This window comes from Pelodiscus sinensis, chromosome 1 (genome assembly GCF_052426305.1).
Source record: "Pelodiscus sinensis isolate ZL-2025 chromosome 1, ASM5242630v1, whole genome shotgun sequence".
Lineage (NCBI taxonomy): Eukaryota > Metazoa > Chordata > Testudines > Trionychidae > Pelodiscus > Pelodiscus sinensis.
This window is the reverse complement of record NC_143052.1, coordinates 294,833,806-294,848,039: the sequence shown is the minus strand read 5'-3', so window position 1 is coordinate 294,848,039 and position 14,234 is coordinate 294,833,806. Positions and strand designations below refer to the sequence as shown.

The following is a 14,234-nucleotide window of genomic DNA, read 5'->3' as shown; positions in this document are numbered from 1 at the left end:
CAGGCTTTATAAGCTCTGGCTTCCCTGAAAGCTCTTCCCTCCAGCTATAGCTTGACTAATGTAGGAAGGAATATAATGGATGTAGGAAGGAATATAAGTCCAAGGAACCTTTTAAAAAAAGAGTTAACAAATATATTCAGAATATCCAAGAAAAGGTATTTTGTAACATTCCCTTGTTCTTCCACTAGTAGCTGCCTTTTATAGTCAAAAGGTACATTGCATAAATCCTCCAAGCAGTCTTTAAAATGTTTTACATTTAATATTAAATTAACAAGAAGAAAGGAACACAAACTCTGGCAACTCAAGTATAAAAATATATTTAGACAGGCAAAAAAAGAGAAAGAGCAACAGGCAAAAAAGACACAAACTAACAGCAAAAAATTTAAGTAAGTCAGAAGCGGGAAACCTGCCTATCAATGGAGACGGGGCATCCAAATGTTTGGCATATCTGGCAAATGTACTTTGCAATCATCACTACAAAAGAGTCATGCAAATGCCTGTTCTCACTTTCAGGTGACATTGTAAATAAGAATCAGGCACCATTATTTCCTGTAAATGTAACCAAACTATTTGTCTTAGCACTTGGCTGAATAGGAAGTAGGACTGAAAGGACTTATAGGTAATAAAGTTTCACATTGTTTTGTTTTGGAGTGCAGTTATATAACAAAAAAGTCTACATTTGTAAGTTAAACTTCCATGGTAAAAAGTCTGAGGGGTAGCCATGTTAGTTTGGATCTTCAAAAACAACAAGTCCTCCGGCACCTTCATCAGATGAATTGGAGTGGAAGTTACAGGGGCAGGATTATAAATGTTGTGTTAATGAGGCTAATCAAGTCAGGGTGGAAGTCAGGCTCATTAACTTCCACTCCAGTTCATCTGATGAAGTCGGTTTGACACATGAAAGCTTATGCCCTAATAAATCTGCTATTGTCCAAGGTGCCTCAGGACTCCTTGTTGTTTTTTCATGGTAGAGATTGCACTACAGTACTTGTCTGGGGTGAACTGAAAGATTCTATTTCTTTCTATATTATTTTGGCAGTCAAATATTTGTAATAAAAAATAATATAAAGTGAGCACTGTACCTTTTATATTCTGTGCTGCATTTGAAATCAATATATTTGAAAATGTAGAAAAACATCCAAAATGTGTAATACATTTCAATTGGTATACTATTAACAGTGCAATAAAAATGGATATCGATTGCAATTAATTGTAATTAATTTTTAATTGTGTTAGTTAATAGAGATTAATCAATATCTCTAATAATAGACTGAACTATTATGTACAGTTTCTTCTGTGTTCCGCTAACAGAGTCAAATCTTTTCATTCTGCAGATGCAGTACCCCTCTTTTTGAGACTGCTTCACTCACCACATCAGAATGTTTGTGAGCAAGCTGTTTGGGCTCTTGGAAATATTATAGGTAAGTGTTAACTGTATTTAAAAAAAACACTTGAAATTAAATCAGGGGACATGCAAGAATTTTAGATTCTGACTTTTAAACATTGGCATTACCATATGAGACTATGTTTCCTCTATTTTCTCTGGTTTCATGTAATTTTCCACATGGCAAGAATCCGTATGTATATACTAATTATTAAGTTTTGAGAGTTAGTGACTTCCATTTGCTATAAGATTTTTTTAATATAAATTTTGTAAAATACTAAAATACTTATGAACAGCAGCTTTTGGTACTAAACTACTCGTGAGGAAACATAGAATATCAGTATCCCAACATAAGTCATTGCATACATTTCAAAGTTTTCCATCTTTAATGGAATTTTTTTAAACAATTTTCATTTCTGTAGGTGATGGTCCTCAGTGTAGAGATTATGTCATATCACTGGGAGTTGTCAAACCTCTTCTGTCCTTCATCAATCCCTCCATTCCCATCACCTTCCTTCGGAACGTCACATGGGTCATTGTAAATCTCTGCAGGAATAAGGATCCCCCACCGCCTATGGAGACAGTTCAGGAGGTAAATAATTATAATAGGACTGATTTTTACACCTTAACTCTGGGCTACAGGACAATTTTTATGATGTCATATGTGCTATACATTAATGCATGTTTTATGGTACTGCCGGTATTAACGACCAGTTGTTAATCAAAGCATCAAAGTGGTTTACGCATAGGCACCAGCTCCATGGGTGCTCTGAGGCTGGAGCACTGAGAGGGGAAAAATGCTGGGTACTGGGTATCCACTGGCGGTCCTCTTCTATCCCCCAGTGCCTCCTGCCCACCGGCAGGCCCCACTGACCAGCACCTCACCTCCTTCCCTGTGTCTCCCAATCGCTGCAATCAGCTGTTTTGCAACATGCAAGAGGCTTGGGGTACGTGTGCGTATGCGTGTGCGTGTGCGTGTGCATGTGGAGGGGGGAATGGCAGAAGAGTAAGGATGCAGTATCCTAGGGGAAGAGAGGGGAACAGAATGGGAAGGGGCAAGGCTGGAGCAGGACAAGAGGAGGCAGGGCAGGGGTGAGATCTGAGAGGGGGAATGCATGGAGTAGTGGAGGGGCCTAAGGCAAAGCCGGGGGTCAAGCCCCCTCCCCCCCGGCACTTTGGGAAGTTGTGGCCTGAGTTCTATTTAATTAAGGTAATTAAAAGATATAACTCAGCTAATTATTCCATTTGAGAGGATGAATACTGACTTACTAGTCTTTGGAAAATATGTTGAAAATAGATGTCAACAAGTGAAAACTAGAAAGTGCTAACTTGCAAACTTAGTTTAATTTGCAGAATTTATAGTTCCACCAAACAAGAGACTACTACAAATATGATTCTCTACACACAGATAGCTAGTTTTAATGATGTGAAATGTAAGTAAATTAGTAAATGGGTGTGTCATTTTAATATATATTTAAGTTTTAAGTACTTGTCAAAATATATAGTGTCAGTGATAAGTCCCTGCCACAGGTGGGGGGACTGCTCCCAGATAATAGTTAACCCATTCACATCCCTATTAACTACTAACCTGTTTAAAGCTGCATTTTGATTAAAAATATATTCTGATATCTGTAATTTTTGAAGCAGTTTGAAGCAATCATTTTCATGCACAATGAAGTACGAAGGAACTTCAGAATTGGGACAGTACAAGCAGAACACTTTTTTATCAAACAAGGATTTATGTATTGCAGTCAGAATAATTTTGTTCTGGCTCTACAGAAATGCATGTAACTTTTTTTTTTTAATTTTGATCCTGGTATCTTCCCAAACAAGGGGGGATTTTGTTGTGCTTACATTTTTACTGTACCCAATATTTTTAAACACAAGCTTTCAGAAATAGCATAGGTGTGGGAACTTGGGGTACCTAAGGTGCTGCCACACTGCTGAACTTGAAGTGATTTCCATCAAATACAATTTGATTCAATGGCTTTCAGTACCCCCACTATACAGAGTGTTTCAGGCCCCTTGATAAGTAGCTGGAAAAATCACTAAATTTATCTTTGCTCTTAAATTTGCTTGTTTCCCTGAAAATGGTCTCTTCTCACTACTTCTTTAAAGTGTAGCACTACTGAAACTTCTGTTTTGCATTTGTACAAAATTCCTGCAACATATTTGTTTTTTATGATGTTTGACTGAATGCTGTTTGTTAGGAAACAAAGGTGTATAATGCATAAATAAATCCTCAAACCATAGTCCTCTGTGTGTTTTACTCTGATTTGCTTTTACACAGGTGATGTTACTTCATGATGGACAGGTGCCACTGTAATTATTGATAGTTTATTTTTTTCAGATTTTGCCAGCATTGTGTGTTCTCATATACCATACAGATATAAATGTAAGTAAAAACAAAACAAATACTTTAAAATTTTCAGTATTTGGATATTTTTTCTTTGTTTCTCTAGAGATAAATGTGGATTGCATTTAAATGGTAAACTTGTTTTATATGTTAACCTGTATAGAATTAAGTAAACATACTACTGTCAGTATTTTCATAATGATAGATTCCAGTAATCGGGAGAGTAAAAGGGGAAGCACAAATACCATTTCTGAAATTTAGAATTCTTTTAATTGTTTAAGTACTGTAGTAACTATGTACACATAAAACTATCTATTTAGGTTGCAAAATCAAGCACTCAACATTTGTGAGATTCCAGATTTACACTTGCCTTTAATTCTGCCTTTTGAGTATCTAGTTTATTAAATACATGAGGTTTGAGTCGTATGTGAAAGAGCTATGTAATTAGATTGTATCATATATTCAGAAAGGGACAGAATTAAATTTCAAATGCAACATAAATCTGGCATTCTATAACTTTTGAGTTCTTGATTTTTGCAATCTAAACCTAGGAAATCACACACAAAAACCTACTTTCTAAAAAGCAAAGAAGTACATTCTGTTGTGCAACTGGAACAACCCATCATTTGTCCTCTTTAGGATTTGAATACCAAACCTTCAGCATTGCAACACAGACTTGAGCTATAAGACTAACTAAATTATCTGGCTACAGGAGACAACTGCTACACACAAAGGCAGGAATGGGCTTCTGGGATTATGTGCTGAGTCTTAAGAGGAATTGTGGTCTGGCTCCCCCCCCCCCCCCCCACCCAGAATTTGCGATAGCTCCAGTTTCTTGACCCATGTGGTGTCCCCAAGGGGAGTATAGGAGAAAAAGGGGACACTAGGGCTACATGTTGGCTTTGTGAGGTGGCTTAGCAGTCTATAATACAGTGTGGTGTGGAGGCGCTGCTGCTATTTTGACAATGGGCTTGGCTCTTTCAAATGTTCATATACAGTTAATGTTTTAGTTCGTTTGATATGGAAATGTTGACACAAGTGAGAGATGAGAAATTGTGCCTTCACAGTTTATAACTCAACCAAACCTAAACAGAAATTCATGGGTCAGTGAAAAACATTTCTAATCTCAGATTTCTCTGCCAAATTTCAAAGGTTTTCTGCAAGCACTGGAGATGTGAAAGCATCTCAAAAACAAAAAGTTGCAAGAATGTCTTTAAAGGAAAGTATTAAGCAACCTACATAAAAGAGGCCACTACCAGCTACATCTATCGTATAAATAATCTTTTAGCTAGAATAAACCCAGTGCATTAATATGTGTATTTATATTAATGCATCCTTCAAGGTTAGGATTAAAGTCACTGTGTTTACTGAATTCACTTTTTACTTCAGTGTGTCAATCTCACATGGACTTCAGTAGCTGTTTAAAAGTACAAAGTAACATTGCACAGCAGTTTAGAATAGGAAGTTAATAAGACCTCATTTAACTAAAATTGCAGGGAGAATTTTAGATAGGAATTAGACTAGTTCTCTGGACTCAGCGCTCAGCTCTTAAAACCAACACGTGGTCTCTCTTAATATGTCCATGAAGCAACTTCTATTTTAATCACTCCAGCAGTAATCCTTGTGAAGTGCAAGGATTGCTTCAATATTATTTCAAAGGAAGAGAGCCACCTGCAGAATCATTATAGCCACTTGATTTCCTTGACTATCTTCCATTGAAATACTGACCAAGTCCTACTGTAACCAAAGAGTGTTTTTGGTTCTTTTAATTAATCTTCCCACCTTTCTCTCAAAGTTCGTGAAGGGAACATGTGACACATTTGAACTGTTGATAGAACAAATGACCATCTATTTTACCATTATAGATGCCATCATAACATTCTAGTTAATGTTTCGGAGCTCTCCCTATCATTAAGTTTCATGTTCTTTCTGTTTTCTTTAAAGATTTTGTGGAGTGTCAGTCACACAGTTCGGACATATACAGTTGCTGTCTCACATGTCTGTTCTTTTCTGCTTCCTGCAGATCCTTGTGGACACTGTCTGGGCTCTGTCCTATCTAACCGATGGTGGTAATGAACAGATACAGATGGTCATCGATTCAGGGGTTGTACCTTTTCTAGTTCCTCTTCTGAGCCATCAGGAAGTTAAAGTTCAAGTAAGTGTTATTTTGTTTCCATTGGTGGCATTGACTAATCCTTTTAATAAGTCATTTGCCATCTGTTAGGGGGAGAAAAGGGTGTATCCCAAAAGCAGTGTCCTTACTACAAAAGTATGAAATGAGTTACTTTCCTTGTGTAGATAGGGAAACTTAATTTTAGTGTGTTTTATTAGTAGGGGTCAATCCAAGGCTTCCCCTGTTAATAAAAGTTGCCAAATCTAAACTATACAGATCTAAAGTGAGAGGAGTTTATGGTAATTAGTGAACTGTGGATGTAGTGAGGGTAAGATATGATATTGCAGGATTGGGTCATACTACATTAATCCAAGGATTTTGGTACAGAAATAGGTCTCAGTAAAATCTTGTTGAAAGGTCTGTCAGTCCATAGCTTAATTGTAGAAAATTTTTCAGATTAAACTGTTTTCTTTTATGTAGATATTTTAATAGAATTTCCACAGCCTTCCGTTGAAGATATATGTAAAATTTCTTGGTGTGAACTCGTATAGAAAAATTAGTACAAAATGTGTAAGAATGATAGCCATTAAAATGTCTTGTGGTACTAAAAAAAAGACTTGTGGTACCAAAATGTGTTTTAATTAGTATTTTTATGTTTTATCTTCCATAATCTGTAACACATTTTTCTCCATTCTCATGTCTTTTACTCTTGGTTTATCCTCTAAATTTTCAGTCTGTTTTGTTCAGTGATGTCCTGAGATTCCTGTCTCCTTATTTCCCTTGCTCTCCAATAGGGATGTTAGATAGCAGGTATTTGAATAGTTGTGTAACTGCATGAAATCTTTGCAGTTACACGACTATTCTATAGTCCCAGGGGTTGGTGCTGGTAGCCAGTTTGCTCCTCTTCCCACTTCCAGGGAGCCTCCTGCCATCCCGCACTGCTGCCTCTCAATCAGAGGCAGCAGTGCAGGGTGGCAAGGAGAGCCAGTTTAAAAAACAGCTCTCCTCGTGAACCTGCTGCCTCGCGCTGCTGCGTCTGATACGGAAGCAGCAACATGGGGAGGCAGCAGCTCCTGTCCGTGAGGAGCTCAGACCCTCCGCGGACAGGGGCTGCTACCGCAAAGCAGTCTCCTCCCATGGTGGGCCCAGGCTCACTGCGGACAGAGGCTGTTCTGGAGGATGCAGAGCAGCCACTATCTGCGGGAAGCTTGGACCCCCCCATGGACAGGGGCTGCTATCATGAAGCAGCCTCCCCTGCCCTCCCAGTAGGAGGGGGCAGGTGGTAGTGTAGGAGGGGGTAGGTGGCACTGCGGAACTGGTGCTGGGGAGAGCCGGCAGAGACAGCGAGGAGGAGGGAATGTGAGTAGTCGACAAAATTAAACGATAAGACTAGGCTACTCTCCAACTTATGTTGATTCTTCTTTTAAACGTTCAAATCCCAAATTTCAAATTTTAATTATTTAAAATATTAAATAACATCTTCAGATAGTCACATCATTAAGTCTTATGCATGTTCTATGGTAGAAAAAACGTCAAGTTGTTGAGAACTTAAGAAAATAAAAGTAAAATTTTTAGTGAACATGTTAGGTATACATGATACATGATGCATAGTATTCGTACATTAATTTGCCAGAAGGAATATAAAATGAACAATCCTTAAACTTCACTGTAATCTACAGGTTTGTTAGATCATTTGGTAGGGCATCAGAAATAGATTACCTGTTTTTTTTTTCAGTCTATTTAACTTTGACTGTTTCTAGCCATTATTCTAACAAGGCTAGAAATCTTCTCCTTAATAGAGGGCTATAGTCCCTGAGTTTATTTTGGCACTCGAAGGCCCCAAAATAACCATTTTTATTTTCATGATAAATTATCAGCATATATAGCATCCACCCTTCTTCCTATTTACAAAGCAATACATGCACCAAATAACAGAGGATTAAAATTCAGGAAAACTTAAATGGATAGTTCCCTATAGAAGCTAGGGAAGCCAATCTAATTTAGCCAGCTCAAAACTACAGTGAAAGAGAGGGATTTAGGAAAATGTTCACTTTTAAAAAGTTAGTATAATAAAACCATGGCACTAAATAGGACCTTTTGGTGGTATCTGTATACTTTTTATGTTTCTTAGTTCTTACCTCCTTTGGCTGTCCTGAAATCTTTTAAACCAGTTTACTTTTTTTAAAAAGCGTATTTTGTAATGCATTGTTTCAGTTGCCAAATATTCACTATTTGATTAAAGGTCTAGAGCCCACTGAGAGCAATTCAAAGAAGGGGAAAAATAGGGACTTCTTGTAATGCTACTGTAGCACAGATCAGTTGAATAGCTGACTGGTGTGATAACAGTTAAAAGCATGGGAACATTACATGTAATTCAGATCAGACCTCTGAATTAATTGGTCTTCTCATTCACTTTTTTCACTTTCAGTTTTAAGTCCCTAAACCTTTCTTTTTTAACAACTTTGTAATCTTGCACTCTTCTTGACTTCAGCCAGAAAGAACTTTTTCATTCAAGAAAATATTTGTACTCTACTCTCACTTTGTGGAGCTGTGGTGAAAGAAATCCACTCTGCATACTCTAAGCATATTGCTGAGCATGGTTTTGAAAATACAGTGCTAAATTGTATTTAAGGAAATGAGTATCTTAAAGGGACACTATCCTGGTGTTTTTAGTGGTCCTGGTTTTACCACAAGTAGTTGCATACATGCAGTAATGTCTTGCTGTTTTTTTTCTTCAAATATAGACAGCAGCATTGAGAGCAGTGGGCAACATAGTAACTGGTACTGATGAACAAACACAAGTTGTTCTCAACTGTGATGTTCTTTCTCACTTCCCAAATCTCTTGACGCATCCGAAAGAGAAGATAAACAAGGTATATTTTGGTTTTATTTTCATTTTTATTTTGTTTCTTGGTTCAGCTTTTAAGTTAGCAAAATATTTTTGATTTTGTAGCATGTATTAAGCAGAGTTCCCAACTGCTAGGGAGCAGGATTTATTCTTTTAACTTTAGAGAACAGTATAAACATTTTTTTTCCTCACCTTGCATTAATAACCATGTCTGCATATTGGCCAGACTGTTCTCGTGGAGATACGATTGGTAATCCCACTTAAGGGACTACTTTATTAAGAGTGGAAAATATCTTTTCAGATGGAAATGTTGCTTTTGTAAAATTTTACAGCATAAGTGTGAAAGGTGAGTGCATGTTGGAGTGATGTGGTTGGAACTCCTCTGTTTCAGACCAACAGCAAAAGCAATATTGAAACCTACAAGTTTTCCAGTTTTCACTCCTGGCAGACTTATTTATATACTGCCTAACATGTGCACAGATTTTATAGGACTGCATGTGAGCTGGTGGTCAGATCCACCAACCGAGGAAGATTAAAACCAACTGCACAGAGAGAGTGACTTTTTCAGGATTTTCTTTATTAATTTAGAGCAAATGGAAAGCAACCCAAAACAGATTTACTTCTCCAGAGGGCCAAAGATAAAAAGCGATCTCCAGAGTTTCACTGCTCTTGTCAATAGAAGCTTCCTGTTGTGTTCCCGTAGCCCCCTCTCAGGCCTTCTGCCTATTAGAGGGGAAGGCATCTCCTAGCTCTTTGGGAGACTCTGAGTATCTTCTGTTTGCTCTTCTGCTTAAGAGGCAGGAGCCCTTATACCCAGTTACCTGTATAGCACATGGAGTAGGAACAAGTGTGTGATCTGAAAGTATTGCTCCTAGTTGTAAGGGCCCAAAGGCTGTAACAGGCGCAGAGAGGCACACACATTGGTTCTAGTGCCCTGTTGTACACAGTATCTGGCTCTAGAGCTCATGATCTAAAGATATATGCCTTAAGGGTCACGTTAGCATTGAAATACAGTACTGTGTATCACTATATGAGAGCTGCGAATCATCTGCTTTGCAGTTAATAGTCATAAATAAGCATTACCAGTTTCAAGTGTGCCCACAGGAAAAACAAATGTGCCTTCAAAATATTATAATTACTAGTGGGGGAAGCTTTGAATGAATTGCATCAACAACACTCCCTACTCGAAGAAGACAATAGAAATAGGAACTGAACCCCAGTCTTTTTTGTTCCAGTGCAGAAGATTGTCACCGAGCTGTTGAACAAAACTATCAGTTATTTTATTGTCTTAGGATGGAAGTATTCTATGCATGCCTAGTTTTATATGCAAAAATCAGAGATTAAAACTTCTGACATAGGAGCTTCAATAAATAGTATAAGCAAATCCTTTCTCATCCCTGCTCCCCCAGTAATTCAAAGCTTATCTGAGCTAAATTCTGCAGTCTGGCCTCTAGATTCTCTGGCACAGTAAAGTTTTATTTAACTAACTATAACAATAAACACAGAAGGCTATGTCCTTAATGGTAGTAACTCTAGCAGTTCAAAGAGGTCAGAAAGTGGGTGCAAATAAAACTGCAAAATGTATTGGGGGGGGGCTTGGTATAAATGAGGCTGCCTCAGTGGGGAGTGTACTAATTGTGTATTTAAAGATCCATTAAACTTTAATTTTAGATTGATTCCTATGTTGTTAGCTTTCACTGTGTTGTAGAATTTTGTATTGGAAACACATGGCTACATTATAGAAGCTGTCTGAGAGGGAAGTTTTAGCACAGGGGTCGGCAACCTTTCCAAAGCGGCGTGCCAAGATTTAACCCTCCTGCCCTGGGCTGTGCTGCTCTCCTGGGAGGCGGGGAGGGTCTCTCTCCACTGTGCACCCTGTGGATAACCTGGTTCAATGAAAACCTTTCCGCAGTCCACCAGTTGCTAATGGAAACTCACCTTTAATTACATAATGATGCCCAAGCCGTTTTGCTAGTGCTGCAGCTGAGGAGAACGGTTTAATTTAAATTATTAAACAGACTAAGCATTTTAACTTTCTCATGTTAGTTTATCAAACTGCATTAAAAAAAGTAAAATATTAATTTATGTTCAACACAAAAGGGTTGTTTTTTTTTTTATTTATGGCAGGGGCGAGGAACCTTTTTTGGGTCGGGGGCCACTGACCCATAGAAAAAGCAGTTGGGGACCACACAAATGAGAAGTAAAAACAACTCTCAAAAAAACCAACACTCACTGATGTGGCCCCCAACTGAGACATCTCACTCTTCTGGCACTCCAGCCCTACGGGGCCCAGGGAAAGGACAGGGAGGATTGAGTTGAGGTTCAGGGCTTCCCATAGGCCAGATTTACTTCTCTGGGGTTCTAGAGTTAGTGTATTTTGGGGACCCCATTAGGCTCTGGTGTGGGAACAAAAAGGAAGGGTTCAGTGTGCGGGACAGGGCTGCCAGTGAATAGGATAGGGATGGGGATGCGCAGGAGGTGGTGTGCAGGAGGAGGTGAGGGAGCAAGTTCTGAATGAGAGGTAGGGTGCAGAAGCAGGCTTGGGAGTAGGGCATGCCAATGGGAGCAGTGTGGAAAGCCTCCGGACAGCATGTCACTGTGCTACCGTTCCCCCGGCGGGGTGGGGAGGAGGAGAGCTCAGCCAGTTTCCTCACCCATGCTGCTGCTGCTGCTCGAGCCTTGTGATCACTGCACAGCCCGCCTCTCCTCCTTCAGCTACTTCTCCAGCAGGTTGCCCAGCACCTTGCTGATCTGAGAGCTGGTGGGGCCGGGCGCGTTGGTGGCAGTGCATCAGGGCCCATGGCTGTGGACACAGTGGCCAGGCTCAGCGCAGTGGTGGCAGCAGGTGTGGCTGCAGTGCAGGGTCACTGGCTTGCATAGCAGCCACTGGCACAGGTGGCAGCCAAGCAGGGGTGTCTCACAGCGCCTTGCCTGCTCCCTCGGGGCCGCTGGTAGGACAGGGCGGCAGGTGCAGCGCCTTCCCACGCAGGCTGAGCATCACACCTTCAGCCAGCTCCCACAGCTCCTCGGGCTGCAGGTGGGCCAGCCAGACTGCGGCATCTTGGCCAGCTGTGAGCAGTTTGGCTCCATGCTGCTCACTCCACTCACCAGAAGCTCCAAGGCACAGAGGTCTCCCCAGCAACGGTGGCAGCAGTAGAGGACAAGGAGGTGGTATGGCCAGAGCGGGGGCTCTGCGCAACAGAGTCATAGAATCATAGAACTGGAAGAGACCTCAGAAGGTCATCAAGTCCAGCCCGCTGCTCTAGGCAGGACCAATCCCAACTAAATCAACCCGGCCAGGGCTTTGTCAAGCTGAGACTTAAACACCTCTAGGGATGGAGACTCCACTACTTCCCTAGGTAACCCATTCCAGTGCTTCACCACACTCCTAGTGAAATAGTTTTTCCTAATATCCAACCTGGACCTCTCCCACCACAACTTGAGACCATTGCTCCTTGTTCTGCCATCTGTCACTACTGAGAACAGCCTCTCTCCATCCTCTTTGGAACCTCCCTTCAGGAAGTTGAAGACTGCTATCAAATCCCCCCTCACTCTTCGCTTCTGCAGACTAAACAGACCCAAATCCCTCAGCCTCTCCTCATAAGTCATATGCTCCAGCCCCCTAATCATTTTGGTTGCCCTCCGCTGGACCCTCTCCAAAGCGTCCACATCCTTTTTGTAGTGGGGGGCCCAGAACTGGACACAATACTCCAGATGCGGCCTCACCAAAGCCGAATAAAGGGGAATGATGACATCTCTGGATCTGCTGGCAATGCTCCTCTTAATGCAACCTAATATGCCATTAGCCTTCTTGGCTACAAGGGCACACTGTTGACTCATATTGAGCTTCTCATCCACTGTAACCCCCAGGTGCTTTTCTGCAGAACTACTACTTAACCGGTTGGTCCCCAGCTTGTAATTATGCTTGGGATTCTTCCGTCCCAAGTGCAGGACTCTACACTTGTCCTTATTGAACCTCATCGGATTTCTTGTGGCCCAATCCTCCAATTTGTCTAAGTCACTCTGTACCCTATCTCTGCCCTTAAGCGTATCGACCTCTCCCCCCAGCTTAGTGTCATCCGCAAACTTGCTGAGGGTGCAATCCATCCCCTCATCCAGATCATTAATAAAGATATTGAACAAAACTGGTCCTAGAACCGAACCTTGGGGCACTCCGCTAGAAACCGACCGCCATCCTGACATCGAGCCATTGATCACTACCCGCTGGGCCCGGCCTTCTAGCCATCTTTCTATCCATCTTACCGTCCATTTATCCAATCCACAATCCCTTAACTTGCTGGCAAGAATATTGTGGGAGACCGTATCAAAAGCCTTGCTAAAGTCAAGGTATATAACATCCACTGACTTCCCCATGTCCACCGAGCCAGTTTCCTCATCATAGAAGCTAATCAGATTGGTCAGGCACGACTTGCCCTTCGTGAATCCATGCTGACTATTCCTAATCACTTTCCTCTCATCCAAGTGCCTCAATATGGATTCCTTAAGGATCCCTTCCAGGAACCAATGTAAGACTGACTGGCCTATAGTTCCCTGGATCATCCTTCTTCCCTTTTTTGAAGATGGGCACTACATTTGCCTTTTTCCAGTCATCCGGGATTTCTCCCGATCTCCACGACTTTTCAAAGATAATAGCCAAAGGCTCCACAATGACATTTGCCAACTCCCTCATTACCCTCGGATGCACTAAGTCCGGACCCATGGATTTATGTACGTTTAGCTTTTCTAAATAGTTCCTAACCTGTTCATTACCCACCACGGGCTGTCCATCTTCATCCCATCTTGCGTCACTTGGCGCAGAAGTCCAGGAGCCGACCTTGTCCGTGAATACAGAGGCAAAGAAAGCATTGAGTACTTCAGCTTTCCCCACATCATCTGTCACTAGGTTATCTCCTTCATCCATTAGGAGCCGCACACCCTCTCTGATCACCTTCTTCTTGTTAACATGCCTGTAGAAACCTTTCTTGTTGTCCTTCACATCCTTAGCCAGTCGCAATTCCATTTGTGCTTTTGCCTTCCTGATAACCCCCCGACATTCTCGAGCTATACCTTTAAACTCCTCCCTGGTCATTTGTCCAAGTTTCCACTCTTTGTAAGCTTCCTTTTTGTGCTTAAGTTCACCAAGGATTTCCCCTGTAAGCCAGTCCGGTCTCCTACCATGTCAGTCCCTCAGGGGGACAGAGGGCGTTGCATGGTATAGGGCAGTGGGTGGCAGAGTGGCCAGAAACTGTGTGCTACGAGAAGCCAGCAGGGGTGGTAGGAAGGAGGAGGAGCAGACTCCTGCACCGCATGAGGAGTAATGGCATGAAGCCATTTCTCAGTCGCATCTTCCCATCAAGCAGTGAAATGTCAGGCCAGGCTTTCCAGAACGTACAGTCAGCGTAGATCTGGTGGGTAGGCTCGTGTGCCAGTGAAAATTGGCTCATGCCACAGAGTGATGACCCGTTTTACACCTGGGATAAGACAGACAGAAGACCTGGTTGTAAGTCTGGCTTTTTGGTCCCTAAGGGCAGTT

General features: G+C 41.3%; 1 protein-coding gene across 2 annotated transcripts in view; it reads left to right on the top strand.

The window, feature by feature from the left end:
• KPNA3 (karyopherin subunit alpha 3) overlaps positions 1-14,234 on the top strand; it is an 81,558-nt gene that overhangs the window by 53,400 nt on the left and 13,924 nt on the right. For both annotated transcript variants that reach the window (XM_075919076.2, XM_075919077.2), the window contains 5 exons: positions 1,335-1,421; positions 1,807-1,976; positions 3,735-3,779; positions 5,764-5,895; positions 8,598-8,726. In XM_075919076.2, coding sequence (XP_075775191.2) covers positions 1,335-1,421; positions 1,807-1,976; positions 3,735-3,779; positions 5,764-5,895; positions 8,598-8,726 — 563 coding nt within the window. The remainder of the gene's footprint in view (positions 1-1,334; positions 1,422-1,806; positions 1,977-3,734; positions 3,780-5,763; positions 5,896-8,597; positions 8,727-14,234) is intronic.